General features: G+C 38.4%; 1 protein-coding gene across 9 annotated transcripts in view; it reads right to left on the minus strand.

The window, feature by feature from the left end:
* Positions 1 to 17,664, minus strand: part of PPP1R16B (protein phosphatase 1 regulatory subunit 16B) — a 125,147-nt gene that overhangs the window by 88,080 nt on the left and 19,403 nt on the right. For 8 of the 9 annotated variants that reach the window (XM_081322603.1, XM_081322602.1, XM_081322600.1 and 5 more), the window contains one exon: positions 469 to 868. In XM_081322603.1, coding sequence (XP_081178729.1) covers positions 469 to 715 — 247 coding nt within the window. In that variant the 5' untranslated portion in view covers positions 716 to 868. Of the gene's footprint in view, positions 1 to 468; positions 869 to 9,852; positions 9,961 to 17,664 lie in introns of those variants that run through there. The other variant, XM_081322606.1, reaches the window with a different exon arrangement.

Here is a 17,664-nt window from a genome sequence, read left to right on the forward strand (position 1 = left end):
GCAAAATATGCCTATCAGAAAGACAATTTGCCATTTATTAAATTGAGATAATATAAAGTAGATTATGCAGAAAAAAAATCTGCTGCTTTCATTAGTGAATCTAATATGACCTAAGTAAAGTATGTCTTTAGGGAGAAGCATATAAAGCAGTTCAAGATCAAGTGGTGCCAACCTTGAAACAGACTGCTCCAAACTTACTGGAAGTAATCTGGGCTAGAAACAAAACTGTCCAGACCAAGTATAGAAGTACGTAATCTTCAGGAAAAGATAAAATGTGGGCAACACACTTTCTAAACATAGAAGATCAAAGGAGTCCCTTTCATGCAGCTGTTCACCTGGATTGCTGTAGACAACCACAATTTACTTAAATATCCTACTTGGTGGAACACCATTTGGTGCTTAAAATGTCTTCAGAACAAACTTAAGATTTACAAAATGCATGTGATGTTTACGTTTAGGATTTCTTACCTTCCTCAATATCGTTCCTTAATGAAGCTTCCAGCAATGCAACACTGGCCTCAAAAGACACCTTCTTGGAGCAGACAACATTCCTCTTTTTCTCATGCTTTCGTTTCTTGTGCTGCATCTCCTTCTCATACTGGGCCCATTTCTTCAACTGCTGAGCCCTGCGCTTCTGAGCAGCTCGGAGTCGCTCTAGGGTAGGTACCTTATCGAGAAGGTGGAGCTCTGTCAGCAAGTCCACATGGGTGTCCATTTCTTCGACAAATTGGTTGATGGGCTCAGCCACACAGCTGCTGAATGCTGAATAGCCCTGTCTAGACGACTATGTAACAACTCTCTGGCATTAAGAGAACATTCTGAAACATGAGCGGCACTTCTCAGAGTTTGAGGAACACATGGTGGCATCCTGAAAAAAGAGAAAAAAGGCCAAAAGTGAATACTGTATGTATCTTGTCCTAGATTTTTTTAAAAAAGAACAGGACAAGGGGGGGGGGGAAAAACAGTAATTTTGATTGTGGACACTGATAAGATTATAAATGTTCATTATTACCATGTATATTGTAAAATATTTAAACAAATTATTTATTCCTGGAACAGACTGTTTTAACCTGTGGATAAATGTTCTGATATAAGGATTTTTGCTATCTATGGAAACTTCATTGTAAAAACAACTTTAATAGCTAATCTGCACTCCATTTACTGTATATTATTAAAAAGTCTTTGGCTTTTTTTCTGTGTCCAATAAGGAATACAAATCCATCATGTTTGGTTTTGCTTAGTTTCTTATGGTTTTTTTAACCTCAAACAAATCTACACAAACATTTTTCATGCACATTTCTAAAGATGTTTGCATTTTAGTGCCGTTTTCCTAATTTTACCTAATATGCATTCTTAAATCAATTCATTTTTAAAGTATATGAAAAACTCTTTTGGACATGAATACCTATCTAATCAAACACTGTTTCTCCAGTGATCTACCAGATATTGACAGGAAACTCCAAGATAGACAGACCTTTTGTTCATAATAGCAAATTTTATATCTCAAGAATTCGGTATGTGCAACACTATCTTAATTAGAGCAACTAATATTCTATTTTAATAATTCTGAGGATTTTGAGAGATCAGAATCACTGAAATTAATATTAAAGTCTCTGAACTGAGCCCAATGGTGATGTCATAGATGTGACTGTGCAACAATATAGAAGCAATTTGCCGTTGTCTTCATCTGGGATATTTTTCTCAGCTTCCTAGACTAGCCCATGGCCTTGAGATTTCCCTGATGGTTATCTATGCAAGTGCTAATCAAATCCAACCCTATTTGGCTTTTGGCAATAACCAGTGCTGCTCTTCAGCTTGAGCCAAAAGCTCTTCTGTCTTGAGATCCATATTATTTCAAATATTATTACATCTTCCCCACTGTAAAACATTTTTGATAGTGTTAGACTTTGTACAAATAGGTAATATAACTTGTTGAATTAATTTTGCAAGTCATCAGTTCCTGCAAATAGATACAACATATAGTTGATTAAAAATCATTTACGGCACACAAACAAAAATGAATACTTAAAATCAGCATGCAAAGGAAAAAAATGAGAGCAGAGCTTATATGGAAATGTGTCCCTTAGCATTTGGCAGTAAAGCTAATCCTTGAATTACATCAAACCACCCTGGTGTCAACTTTTGAAGCCATCTTTGTCATTCACAGTTGCCACACAGGCTGGGGGGGGGAGAAAATGTGGGTATTGCTAGACATAACATCAAGCGATCCCGTGAGAACCAAGGTTATCCTCACAGGTGCTGGAAGCTGTAGAGGAGTGTCAAGGAGCCCACCAATTGCCCTCATTGGGTAGCACTCTCAATGACATGGTAAGGGAGGAGGGAAGTATTACATTTAGTTACATTGAATACACATGAGAATTTTAGAGTTGGTTTCACTTTTGATCATGCCAATATTATGTATCCAATAAACATGTTCCTTGAGGAATTTTCAAGCCTCAGAGTTCTGATTTGTTTGGAATCATTAGTCAGAACCATAGCACCAGGTTTTTCCTTGAATTGGCCAGGATCCATTGTTACTCTGGTCAGCATACACTACTATGGTTCAGAAAAAAAACCCTGAGTTACTGCTGTATCTCTTTCCAAAATGCCTCATCTTTGAAGATGTCAAAAGGAGAATTTTGGAAAAGAAGAGCATGTCTGATTCTGTACAATGCTGCCAGATAGAGACTTACATGGTAAAATGAGACAGGGAAGAAAACAGAGCTGAAAGAAAGTCTTTGGATGGATAGATATTCCTGGAAGCAAAAGCAGAGATAGAATTCTGAAGAATTCAATTCCTACTCAGCAACCCTGGGGGAGAAAACCCACAAGGAGAGTTGATTAAAACCATATATGCAAATATAGTATCTCTCCTCAGACTATTGTGTTGCTGGGAAGGTTTTGTTTTCTTTTTTTTCTTTTTTTGCTTTCTGATAGTTGTAAAGTACACTTTTCATGTGAACTCTTAGAGAGACAGAGACAGACAGAGAGCCAGAGGGAGAGAGAGAAAGAGAGAGAGCAAATCAGACTAGAGAAGACTATGGAAATTCAGTTCAGTGTTTGGTTTTCTCAGTGGCTAAACAGATTTATTTTTTTAGGAAGCCAGCAAGCAGGCCTTGAAGATGATAAACAACTTATATTCCCTAGAACTGATAAATACAATATTGCCTCTTGTTTCAGGAAAGATAGCATACACACATAATAGCTAGTAGTTATTGATAATCTTATTTTCTCTAAATTTATCTGACTCATTCCTCCCACAACTTTTAGAGACTTCTAAAATGGTGATTATCGTATGTCCTCAAGTAATAAATTCCAGTATGGGAAGAAGCACTCTTTTTTTGTATGCCCTAAATCATCCACTATTTCATTTTTATGAATGGGTAGAGAAGAAGTAGTAAAGAGAGGCAAGGATGCAAAGCTCATTTTGGTGCTATCAGTGGATATGATTCATCACTTTTAAATGCCATTTTAAAAGAACAATTGAACACAAAACAACACTTTCACAACCAAACACCCTGTTCACTCTGCAATTAATAAAACTAGAAGCAGAATTTTCCCTCTACACACACACACAAAAGGATCAACCTGTACACATTATGGTACAATTTGGACTGGACTTATAACAAAGCTTGGAATGGTTCTACCTGACTATCCTGAAAACATTATAATATGCAGACCAACAAACTAATGATTTTTTTAATGAACTTTGTTTTTCCTCACAGTTTTATAGAACACATGCAAAAGAACATAGATAGATACGTACTGTTATCAGCACAGGAACAGAGTTAAAAACGGCAGAGTTGGAAGGGACATTATTGTTTGACATGATCGAACCCCCATATCCTATTTCCACAGCATTTGCCTTATCATAATATTCAGGCCTTTAGATTATTTGATAGCAACTATTCCCAGGTGAGATAATAATATAGGCTTTGCTCATGATATTATGCCAGGTTTGTTTCAGCTATGGTTAAATCCTTGGTGCATCATAAAACCTCTTCAATTCTTATTGCAAATCATTTGGTTCCTTATCCAACAGCATGGCATTCTCTCCTTACAAAAGTACACTTATGTTCATGACCCTGATCAAACAGAACTAATGTTACCTCAACTATTCTTTAAATAAATAAATAAATAAATAAATAATAAACCTTTATTGTCAAAGTACATGTGTACATTGAGATTAGCTGAGCCTCCCCCCGTGCTCTCTCCCCCCCAACACACAGTGACAACAAACCCTCCATCCCACCACACTATGTGAACCAACTACACCACACACCGGCCTCCCAAGTCAATTCTGCATAAAATTATGTCCCATTTAAAAGCCTAACAGCCCACAGATAAAAGCTATTTTTCAGCCTGTTGGTACGGCTGGCTATATTCCTATATCTCCTACCGGATGGTAGGAGAGTAAAGAGATACCGTCCAGGGTGTGAGTCATCCCTGAGAATCTTCCTCACTCTTCCAAGGCAACGAGCCCTGGCGATGTCATCCAGTGGTGTCAGGGAACAGCCCACAATGTCTTGTGCTGTGCTCACTACCCTCTGTAATACTTTCCTGTCCGCGGCTGTCAGACCAGCATACCAAACCACACTACCATACGAGAGGACGCTCTCTATAGTAGACCGGTAAAAGAGGGTCATTAGCTGTTGTTCTACCCTGTTCTTCTGCAAGACCCTAAGAAAGTGAAGCCTCTGTTGGGCCTTTCTAGCCACTTGAGTTGTGTTAACTTTCCATGTCAGATCTTCACAGAGGTAGACTCCCAGAAATTTAAAGGAGGAAACTCTCTCTACACAGTTCTCCCCGATGTAAAGTGGGGCAGGTTCCTCCTTTTTTCTCCGGAAGTCTAACACTATCTCTTTCGTCTTGCCGATGTTTAGGTGCAAGTTGTTGTTACTACATCATATGGATAGTTTTTGTACCTCCGCCCTATATGCTGTCTCATCCCCACCTGTAATGAGACCCACCACAGTTGTATCATCTGCGAACTTGATTATCGCAGTGGATGGGGCAGATGATACACAATCATAAGTGTATAAAGAGTACAGGTAGGGGCTAAGCACACAGCCCTGTGGCATGCCGGTGCAAAGCTTCAGGGGAGTGGACAAAGCAGACCCTCACTGTTTGTAACCGATCCCTAAGAAAGTCTTGAATCCAATCGCAGATGGCGGGGGAGAATTTCAAGTCAGTCATCTTCTCGATGAGAATGCTCGGCAAAATGGTGTTGAAAGCCGAGCTGTAGTCAACAAAAAGCATCCTGACGTAACTTCCAGGCTTCTCGAGATGACTTGCTACAGAGTGTAAAGCAGTAGCTATGGCATCATCTGTCAACCTATTTCCCCTGTAGGCAAATTGATGTTTATCAAAGTCCAGTGGGAGGCATGTCCTAAGATGTTGGAGAACCAATCTTTCGAAGCATTTCATGACTACAGACGTTAATGCAATAGGTCTGTAGTCATTCAGGCACTCAACTGCAGTTTTACATATTAATCTAGAAATACGAGGGCAATTCGGAAATAAACCTCTGTTTAGTTATCAATGACAGACATTTGCAGATACAGAACTTTTATTATACACATTAGAAAACTACAACATTAAATTACTTTTTGACATAATCGCCATTCAAATTGAAGCACTTGTCATAACGTATTACAAGGTTTGAAATTCCTTAGTAGTGCTTGCTCGGCGCCAAATCTGGGCTATGGGGGGTGGGGGTGTGATCAAAAACATCCCAGCAGAACTGCTTCAAAAGTTCTTGGGTGCATCTAGTAGTGTTTGGATGAGCATTATTGTGAACCATCACCACACTGGAAGTAGTGCCATAGAAAATCCCGTCAAATGTGAAGATGCCAAAGGAGTACTGCAAGTGAAGTTCATGGAGAGCAATTCGACCATCAATTCAGACGTCTACTGTGAAACATTATGAAAACCCAAATGAGCCATCCATAACAAGCATCAGGGCATATTAACACAACTGCAAGTGTCTGTCATTGATACCCAAATGTTGGTTTATTCCTGAATTGCCCTCATACAACCAAGGACTATCACCCATTCTTGCTTCACTTCTTGCTCAAAGCTGAAACATCCACTAAGCAGTCCATTTATAATCATACAGTATACTTTACTTCCATCATATACCATTTTATCATTTTCAGTAAGCAATCTTCAACCACGTATACATGCAAAATATTCCATAATTCAAGGATATTTGCTTTATATGTTTTCTATAAACCAAAAGCATAAAATAAGGGTTCTCATATTAACAAATTTTTCAGTTATCTGGTAAAGAATATGAACCTAATCTACGCTCTCCCTACACTCAATAAAGCCACTTTCCAAATTTGGCTCAGTCTCACATCTTGTATTCTTTCAATCAGAATTTTGCCAAACAGTTTCTCAAACCCAACTACCAAAGTCATCCCCTTGTAGTTTGTATGCATTCTTGCCACCTTTAAACGTTAATAGCATACTTCCAATCTTCAGGCACTGTTGCAGCCTTTACTCATATGTTAACAAGTCATACATTAAATCAATAAGCAAGCCATATCCATACTTTAACATTTATCCAGTTGTATTACCTATAACTATTTCCTCCTTAATTTTTAACACTCCTACAGTATTTATTACAATCTTTTAATGATGATGATTATTTGGGGACTGGAATATTTACAGCATTCATTTCAGTTTCACTCTTCAACACAGCACTAGCATTCCCATACAAAGACAAACACTCTAAAACCATTTTTCATTTTGGATTGGCAAAAAGAGATAAGCATGCCCATGGACAGAAATTGTTTTGGGGTTGTTTTTTAAGGTCTTTGTGATCATGAACACAATCCAAGAAGTCTTTTGTCTGATATTTGAATTCTATCACGTTGTGAATGCTTTGAGTTAATATTTTAATAATAATGTTCCAATATATAAGGGGTTGCCACAAAGAAGATGGCAATCTATGCTCCAAAGCACCAAAAGGCAAGACAATAAACAATGGATGGAAACTAATCAAGGAGAGAAGCAACCTAGAATTAAGAAGAAATTTCCTGACAATTGGAACAATTAATCACTGGAACAACTTGCCTCCAGAAGTTGTGGGTGCTCCAACACTGGAGGTTTTTAAAGAAAAGACTGGACAATCATTTGTCTGAAATGGTGTAGGGTTTCCTGCCTGAGCAGGGATTGGACTAGAAGACCTCCAAGGCTCCTTCCATGATGAAAAGCTTTCACTCTCTCCTAAGTAGGATTCACCAATTGGTACAAAAGAAGTACATAGTGCTTACTTGTGAAGACATTTCTTTCAGAGTGGAGGAATCGGCAAGAAAGGATGCAGCTTATATTTTTAGAAAATCAGCAATTGCCATCAAGCAAAAACTTCTTTATTTAACCACAAAATGAAGCACCAGCAGCATTGCTCAGAGATAGGCTTATAGCTGCATAGAAATCAATGCAACAGTTGCTTTGAGCAGCAATTGGGAACAGGCGGGCATGCTGATCCATTAAGTACCTAAACCCTTGAGGGAAAAGCAACTGGCCAGTTTTTTTCCTTTCAATTTCAGTGCAACAATTCATTAATTAGCACATGGCACAGTTCAGAAACTCTATGTAGATCTCTACTCTGCTCACTTTTCAAAATGACCTAGTTTCCTTCCTGGAGTAGAAAAAAAAAGAACGGAAACAGAATAAAGACATTGCACTTGGAATTTCCCTTTTCATACACACTGGCCAGACCTAATTACAGAAGCATTGCAACTTTTGCACACCTGTGAAGCAGCAGAAGTCAGCGGATCAGTCAGCAATTTCTCCCCCATCCCCACCCCACCTCTCTTCTCTACCCATCCAGATCTGTTTCCATGAAGCAGCAGCCAAAATCTTTTGAGATATGCTGAGAACATCCTGCAAGCTACAAAGCACTTACTACAAACACAGAAAGAAGAATATCAACTACCCAGGTGGCCAGTTACAGAAAAAGAAACATGGCAAGATCAGGCCATTCTATTGTGACAGGCTTACAGGGTTCTTACAATCTCCAGGAGTACAATAATCTGAAAGGGGCCCAGAAGCAACAATGGAAAGCCCAGGCATTCTCCAGCTTTCTTCAATTAATAGGAAATCAAACCAATTCTAGCTAAACTGTATGTGAAAGAAATACCTCTTATGCCCCCAATACTATTTGTATGCTGAAACTGTATATTTGCCTTTTCACATTTTCCCCATGGTTAAATATACTGTCTACTTTAATACAACCAAAGTATACTTGTTATAATTTGTACAATTAAAAATTGTTTTGCAATTTATCTCTCTTACAGAGTTATTATTTATACTTTACTTACCATCAATTTTATTTTTATTGCGCTATAACATAAGCTATGATTAATTCTATTCCGTATTTTGCTGCTATTGTCATTCTCATCTTCTGTTGCTTTTTCTCTCAGTTTCATATGCAGAATATTCTTCACATGATCTAGGTTTCTATCTTCTATATCTGTAGTTCTTAACCTTTTCTTCAACCTGGACCCCCTTTAAATACCTTTTGTGGCCACAGACCATGGTCATTTAACTCAAGATTGTAACATTTCTTCAAGCTTTTGTGGACCAACTGTGATGACCTTGCAGCCCCCAGGGGTCTGTGGACCACAGGTCAAGAATCACTGTTCTTCCCTGATTGATATCATTCCTCTGGGCTGTCTTTTCTAATTTGCCTATATCAAGCAACTACACACTTTGTAGAACAGATTGAAACTAGATATTCTTTGATCAAATACTGAAGTTTCTATCCTGTTTCACTTGCCTCACTTCACTTTTCTCCCTAAGCATTCTAGGATAAGGGGAGAGAGGTGCACAAATCAGATTAGAAACTATGAAGCAAATTATATGTACCGCATACCTCTCTAGCTGATATGGGATGCGTACACTGGTAGCCACTGACAAGAGTTGCACACAATTAATATTTTTTCCTTTAGAAACATGATGCAATAGCGGGATGGACACTCAGAGCAAAAGAGAAAAGGTAACATTCCATTTCATCGTCTTTTTCCCCGTCCCCCCATCTATCATTCTCTCATTCTTGTACCAGAGAAGCTAACTAGTATACAATTAAGGCATCAGACCAGGACAAGGAAGACCCAGGACCTAACTCTCACCTGATTGTGAACTTTATTGATGACTTGGTGTAGGGAGTAAAGACAGAGATATGCAGGAAATATTGCTGAGGCAAAAGAAGCTAAAGGATTTTATTTTTTAAGTCCAGAACTGTATGATAACATTGAAGCAGCTCAGTTGCATACATCCCTGATTTACTGAACTTTGAAAAGGAAGGGAGAAGCACAATCAGCCTTGCGCTTGGTGGTGGAGCTGACTTGCTTGCAGAGTATTAAAAAAGTCTGATTTTGATCTACTGTAGAGAGTAAGGAAAATGACCTTAATGGAGTTATAAAAACTCCACTGCCAAGGCAACAAGGGGTGAAACCAGTGCAGAGTGTCCAGATAACATTCAGAAGTGGCTCTGACAGACACTTCCATAATAATTCACTGAATTATAAAGAGAAAGAGATGGCACTACACAACCAGCCTTGCTAGATTCTCTTATTATAGCCAATCTAAACCAAAGTAGTTTTAGTCTTTATGTAGCATTGATTTCCTGGTCTGATCTACATAATGGGGCAAACACTTGGATCAAATATTTTCTCTCACTCTAACCTACTTCACAAGCAAATACATGGTCAAAAAAGTCAAGATTGTAACTCCAACTGAGGATTCAAAACCCTGCCCCCTTTTTATGTGTACCTTTAAACAGAGGGTATGGTTTTGATTGCATAGTGGTAGCCATCTTGCCAGGTGTTTTTTTTTACTCACCTATGGATATTTCTGCTCCACAGGATTATTTTGAAGGAAAAAGAGGGATACCTGCCTTGTATATCAATCTGAGCTCCTTAAAGAAAAAATAGATAGATAACCTTTATTGTTATTTTTTTACTGTGGGCACAAAAGCACACATCAAAAATGAAATTTAGTTGCCCGCTCTCAAAGTGAAACACATACATGACACACACCTAAACATACTATATACAACATATGTATAGACCCACACCCCTACATATACATGAGATAACAACTAAGTCTACAATAGTACTCAGTGTGATATATTTCTACATAGTGTTCCTTAAAACAGTTAGTCTAGTCCATTTTTTCAGCAGTTACTCTCACTGAAATGTATAAAATTTGTTTCTAATTAATTGTAAAACAATCTGGTAAATTATATATTTTAGATGACTGGTAACATGAACCCAGTGAAATAATGTTTATAATAGAGCCACTTGGGCCAACTGTCCAACTTCCTTTCCCCCTATTCCTTATTATATAATTGTCACTATTAACAAATATGGCTCTGACCATATATGAACCAGAATCAGCTATCCATTACTAAAAAGAACCTGTTTGAAGAAGAGGGAGTCAAGCTATTCTCCAAAGCACCTGAAAGCAGGACAAGAAGCAACGGATGGAAACTAGTCAAGGAGAGAAGCAACCTAGAACTAAGGAGAAACTTCCTGACAGTTAGAACAATTAACCAGTGGAACAACCTGCCTCCAGAGGTGGTGAATGCTCCAACACTGGAGGTTTTTAAGAAGAGACTGGACAGCCATTTGCCTGAAATGGTATAGGGTTTCCTGCCTGAGCAGGGGGTTGGACTAGATGACCTCCAAGGTCCCTTCCAACTTTATATTATTATTATTATTATTATTATTATTATTATTATTATTATTATTATTATTATTATTATTATTATATTATTATTATTATTATTATTATTGATAGAAATGTTGGAGGAAAGACAGTGCAAGCACAGATATAAAGCAGGCAGTTTGTTTTCTATTTAACAATTTTTCTCAGCACTCATCATTAATCAGACATTGTAGCTTCTGTACAAAGTGGCATTTATGTCCACTTGAATGCACACGATCATTGATTAATGAATAATTTGTTGTTTTTAAAACTGTTAATTCCAAAAAGACTCAGTGACTGCTTCGGGCAATGCCCTCAGTACTAAGCACCTTTTCAGAAGGAACAATTCTGATTTTAATATCCTAGTTGAATTCCATGCTTCTAATATTCCACTAAGTAATTATCTGACTATCCACAAGCCTGGCCTGGTGAAATCCATTCAAACCTAAAATGAACTCCCAGATATGACTTTAAAGAGAAGAAGAAAGGAAAGATCATTCTGAAAGAAAAGGTCTGATGTCTGCTTGGGGAAAAAAGATATTATCAGAGAGGGCAGCAGCAACCATTTGTTCAACTTAATTAAATATACATGCAATTATTGTAAGTCCTTCTCCCTACCCCAAGAATTCTATAAAATGAAAATTGGCAAGATGCTATAACATTTCTTATACAGGGAGTCCTTGACTTGCAACTATTTGTTTAATGGCAGTCTGGAATTAAAACAGCTCTGGAAAGGATGGTTTATAAAGCACTTCTGGACATCTCAAAACTTTGCAGCAGCATCCCTGCCATGACATGACTGTGATCTAGGTTCTTGGCAGCCTGTTAGCAATTACAACCAGTTATCAAGTGCCTTGTGATTATGTAGTCACCATTTGCAATATTCTCTACAGGCTTTCATAGAAATTCAGTGGGAAAGCCAGTAGGAAAGGTAGCATGCTCTTGCCTCCTGCCGAGAAGACTCCCTCTTATCTCTGGGGGCTGAAAGATTTTGGCTCTGTTCCTGCTAAAATCTTTCGACAGGTAGCTCTATCAGCCAGCCCTAAGATCAATGAGAACCAAAATTCAAGCACAGAATGGAGAGTCAGCATTGGGCCATGAGGTGGGAGAGGCCCAGTATAGGCCATGCATGAATGTCTCTCCACTTAGGAGCTAAAAGGCCTTCTTGGATTTTGCCAAGAAGGATTTTCAGCTCCTGAGTGGAGCCTCTCGGGGTCTCACCGATCCCAGGGCATCCTTACCTGGGACTCTGTTTAATAACCCACACAATTGCTGAACAATCACAACTGGGAGGGTGGGCTTGTAATCACTGAGAGAAGCAGCCACGTGGCATCTCATTTAACTATTGCTTCACTCGAGATTCTCGTCCTAGTTGTGCTCAGTTAAATTCTTGTAAGTTCTGTATATGGTTCTTGCACATGGGTTAGTTAAAATGTGGTCAAATATACTGTATTGTAAATGTTTTTCAAGAAATAAATATTTACCCTCCCTCCTTCTCCATCTCTATCTTTTTCTCTCTCCAGCTTCCCTGGCTTGTCATACTTCAACTCTTTTGAAACGGAAAACATTTTGAGGGAATTCCTCCCATGGACCTTTTTCAGATCAAGAAACAGAAAAAGCAAGGAGGTTACAGAGTAATGGACAGAAAGGGGAAGCCTAAAACACTTTAAACTAATTAGGTGTCAAATCCACAACCATGGCACCATATTTGCAGAACCACAATCCACTTCCCATTCAGTGGATCAATTTCCAGAAAACTACCCTCAGAGTAGCCAGATGACATAATCTAGGAGGGGAGCAAATCATATTTTGCACACCCTTACTTAATGCATGTATAATAAAATTCTGAAGAAGAACACTTATGAAAAACTTCAAGATAGATTTCAGTATAGTTATTACATTCAGTGAAAGTCAATTTATTATAGTGGTTAAGGCACCAGGCTAGAAATAGTGAAAATGTGAGTTCTAATCCTATGTTAGGCACAAAGCCAGCTGGATGATTGTGAGCCAGTCACTCTCTCTCACCTTTAGAAATGAGGCAATGGCAAACCATATCTAAAATCTTGCCAAGAAAACTTCAGGGACTTTTCCAAGCAGTCACCAGAAATCAAAGACAGATTGTTTTTACAGATATAAAACACTTATATCTTATTGCTCATGCCAAGATGCCCAGGTCAAATTAGCTGAGGGGAAAAACCTGAGTAGAACAAGCTGTGGACTGATGAGATCTGACTTAGACCCTGAGATGGTCTTGTGGGCATGGCTCACCTTGCCGATTCCCTCCCTTAGCGTTGCCAATTTATATCAGGGTTACTGCTGCACTGGTTTGTAAGCTTGACAAATATACAAGGCACCCTTTCATCCATGCCAAAATCTTTTTTTTTTTAAGTAGCATGCGATACCTACAGGTCAGTGTTATGGAACCAGTCTTTCCTGCTTTAGGAAATGGAAATTGTAGTCCCTATCATAATCCCTTAGCTCAATAATTGGTATGCTCTTAACAATCCATGCCAAATATTAAAGGACAAATAGCCAAATTCTGGAAGCACCTGTTTTGAGTTTCCTTGTAGCTGTCAACTAACTAACTAAATAAAACTTGGACGACCCTTCTATCGTCATTCTGAGAACAGGTAACATTCTTTCCACATTTGCAGAAAACCACAAATAAACTGAATGGAAGATTCATTATTTTCCACATTCTTAAGAGAAACCAGGTTGCTAGGTAGCTTCTGGTCTTCATTTCTAAAAAATATTGCCAGAATGACATGGCTTTCTTTCCCTGTAGTTAAATCTTGCATCACAGGAATGTGAGTAAAATAATCATATTAGGCAGTATGATCATACAGTTTACATCCCACAGTAATCTGTAGCTTGTAAGATTAATATACTAACTTGGTTGCTTCTTATGCAATATAATTTCACCATCTATATCAGTGTTGTTGAATCTATGACACAACTGCCAAAGACAACACACCACAATATTTTCGATGACATACCAGCATTCATCAATACCAGACTACTATTCCCAAAAGACACCCCCACCATTCTCACGATTTGCAAAGGATGTGGAGACCATGTGAGAATGGGGTGCATTCTCGCATGGCCCCTAGACCTTCAGAGGTCACATGATAGGGCTCTGCTCTCAAGCAGCCTCCAAAACCCCTAAAAACCACACAAGCATGGGGCATGCTTTTGCACAGTTTCCAGAGGGTGCATAGGCCACAAAAGAGCATGTTCCAAAGCTATTTCAAGAACAAGAGCCTCATGTGACCCAGAGCTGCCTTAGGTACGCCACAGGGGCCTGTCAACAGAAAGACATCATTGCCTGAAGGTAAGTGGCTTGTGACACATCCTGGGGATCACACACATGATTTGACTGTGATTTTTTTAAAAAATAAAATGAATATGTAAAGAATTGTTTCTCTTTTGTTTAGGGGAGGCACAATCAAGTAAGGTGTTTTCCAAAATTTTGACATCCCGAGTCCAAAAGAATTCATCATCACTGATCTATGTTTTAAGGGAATGGTTTTAATTTTATATAACTGAGAATTTTTATGCAAGAAAATAACTATGCTGTTCTAGTAAAAATAAAATGTATATTGGAAACTATCAAAAAAAGCAAGAAGCAGGAAAATGTGGCTGAAACTTATTCATTTTGCAAATACAAAGCATGCTGTACAAATTCAGGCACTGTGGTTTGCAAACCACAATTTATAAATTTATTTTAATTTTGTCTCAAATTGTATTTACTGGTTTCTTAAGGCAGATTTATAGATGCTTAGAGATCACTCATGGACATGCTTCTTATATTGATCTACGATTGCAGTAAGTAACTGACTGAATTACCATGTTATGCTAAATAAACCCATATGTGAAGAGTGTTTTACTGCAAAATGTGAACCCAGCTTGTTTCTGCCACATCATCTTTGCAAAAAAATTCTGAAGACATCTGAACTAACATCAATTTAAACATACGGGGCAGCATGTCCAAAATAAGAAGAAAGGCCATAAATCACTGACAGAGCATATAGTTTGGATGCAGAAGTTCTCAGGTTATAGCTCATGTCTCAAGCCAGCTCTCATTGACAATGCTTGGTTAAATAGAACAGTTTCATGAACTTCTTTAGAGCAGGGCTTTTCAACCTTTTCACCCATTGTACCACTTTTAGGATATGGCAACATCCGAGTACCACCAGTCGCCTAGCAAGGTGTCAAAAACTCGGTGACCAAAAAAACAAAGGAAAAAAGTGATGAAGTACAGATAGTCCTTGACTTACAACAGTTTGCTTAGTGACTGTTCAAAGTTACAATGGCACTGAAAAAAGTGCCCCCCAAGCCATAGCCGAGCAAGACACCTGCCTGCCTGCCAGCCCGCCCGGCAGCGCTCTTCCTCCTGTCCGAGGTTTTCACTGTCATGAGCGTTTCTGTTGAGGATTGGCAGCGGGGGTGGGGTGGGGGTATGTTTGGTTTTTATTCCTCCCGTCTGCTGGGTGGTTACAGAAGGTTTTGGTCACTTCACATGACACTGTGACCATCATAAATATAAATCAGTTGCCAAGCATCTGAATGTAAATCACAAGACCCTGCAGATGCTGCAACATTCCAGCTGACCGATGCTTCTTCTGGGCTCAGCAGAAGCACCAGGATCAGCGCCGAGCTCCAGCGGGATCCTGGCACTGATCCTGGCGCTTCCACTGAGCCCTGACAGCTCTGCAGCTCCAGCCATCTCTCACTCAGGCTTGTGCGGTGCTGCCACCGGTTCAGCTCATTCCCCTCCCCCGCTACCACTTTTCTAAGATGGTTGCGTACCACCCACCAGGTGCCAATGTACCACAGGTGGTACCCGTACCACTGGTTGAAAAGCCCTGCTTTAGAGCACTTGGTCCACTACCAAGATGCCTCATGTAATCAGTTAAGTTCCAGTTGGCCGCCATTCCTATAGTGTTCTAAATCTAAAAGGTGTGTACAGAAATACTGCTGATTGACAAATCAAATCCACAAATCATCCCAATTATGGTTTAAAAAACAACTGGATTGCTTGGGAACACTGATAGTACAGAACAGTGTGCAACAGACCTCTTCAATTTCAATTTGGAGTGGAAATGTCTCTGTGCTAATCTATCATCAGTCAACCTGAACTTTACTGGCAAAGAAGAATAGTTGCCACTCTGCAATAGACAGAAAGCTTACATTTCCTTAAATCCATCTTGTTATAGCCAAATTGGTGGCTCCAGTTCATCTCCTTTTTGTAAAAGTATCATGAATCAAAAGAGATTACCATTGTTGCAAGGATGTAACAATGTGATGCAAGTAACACAATATAGGGGAAAGTCCTCTAGAAAAATGCTATTCATAAGAAGGAAGATTGTGGTACACATCTGATCAGTGTCATATCAGCTCTTCCAACCCTGAAGATCTGACTTTTTTCTTACGTTAGTGGAGCCAGGATGTTGGTGGAACTCAGTATGCATATTTTGCCAAGCTACAGAGTTGTGAAGAGTTTCAGCTCTTTTTAATTATGTGTAGTATTATGAATATTATACTGAAGTCATATATGCATTTGGTTAGCTGCTCATTAATTTGGTTAAGACACTGATTTATCCACTGATTTATTATGTGCCATCAAGTCATTTTCTACTTCTGGCCACAATGATAAATTAAAACAAACTTAATTACAAAAAAATAGATAAAACAAATTGCTTAAGAAATGTGCTCCTGTAAATTATTTAAATAAATAAAAATAACTATTAGTACATTTGACTAATTTAACCCTCCCACAATTATTATATTGTGCAAGTTCTAAAGAACCTCAAAATAATTAACAGCATAAGTTTCTAATATTCTGGCTACCTATGCCAAAAGTTTTATCATCTACCCTTCCTGCTATTTCATGCCATGTGGAAAATGCAACTCCTGTCAAAATTCCCCTTTCCATATAAAATTTAACTTTATGTGTAATAGAAAGCTATTCCCATTCGTTTTCACAAATTAATCACCTACTAGGAATTAATAAGCAGGAAAATTCTCCAATTACCTGAGCTTCAGAATTCCCTACAGGGCTGCTGAATAACCAAATGTATGCAAATATAAGTTCAACTTTATACTGAAATTAGAATATTATTTCTGTGGAAGAATTATGGATCTGTACCAAAACATGTGAGCATCTTCCTTAACCTGGCACTACAGATGTGCTGAAGTAAAACTCCATCAGCCTGAGCCAGAACAGCTGGTGTTGCCTTTCAACATTTGTGTGGGTGCCTACACTGAAGAAAATTCCTTTAGGTTTAGCTTCAGAAATGAGTATTATTGAGTGATTGGGGGTACTGAAGCAGAGCCAATTATCTGGAAGCAAAATCTATAGGTGTATTACTATTAGGAAATTCCATTCATTAATAACATGTCTTTCAGTTCCAGATTTCTCAACACTGTTTTGGCATAAGTGATTTATAATTAAGAAGAAAGCTACATATTGCTACAGATTCAAGCAAATTGATCAAAGCCAAGTACTAATTCATAAAATGTGACCTGAGACAGAGAGAAGATGAAAGCCAAGCATTCTCAAGCATATTCCCTTAATCAGAAGAGAAAAACACTGTTTTAGTTTCCTCAAGATAAAAGTGTTTGTTTACAAAGGAAGTTTGTTTTTCTCTCTTATCATCAGGAATTCAGTGTTTTGGGAAACACACAAGTAACTCCAGTTGTTGACAGCTAATCAGAAATGCCCAAAGCAACTTATTTATAAACAACAGCTATTAGTGGCAAACAATGTGTAAAGCTGCTTGTCCCCCAATAGTTGAGCACTGTGAGATAGATCAGATGGACCCAACTCAGGAGAATGTTTCTTGTGACCTGATTGGGATAGAGAATGCTAGCTTCATACATCACATTAAGCTTTTCTTTGTTTTAAACATTGGTTTGTCAATGAATTAAAATTATTAAATTTTA

This window comes from Vipera berus, assembly GCF_964194415.1.
Source record: "Vipera berus genome assembly, chromosome: 3".
Lineage (NCBI taxonomy): Eukaryota > Metazoa > Chordata > Lepidosauria > Squamata > Viperidae > Vipera > Vipera berus.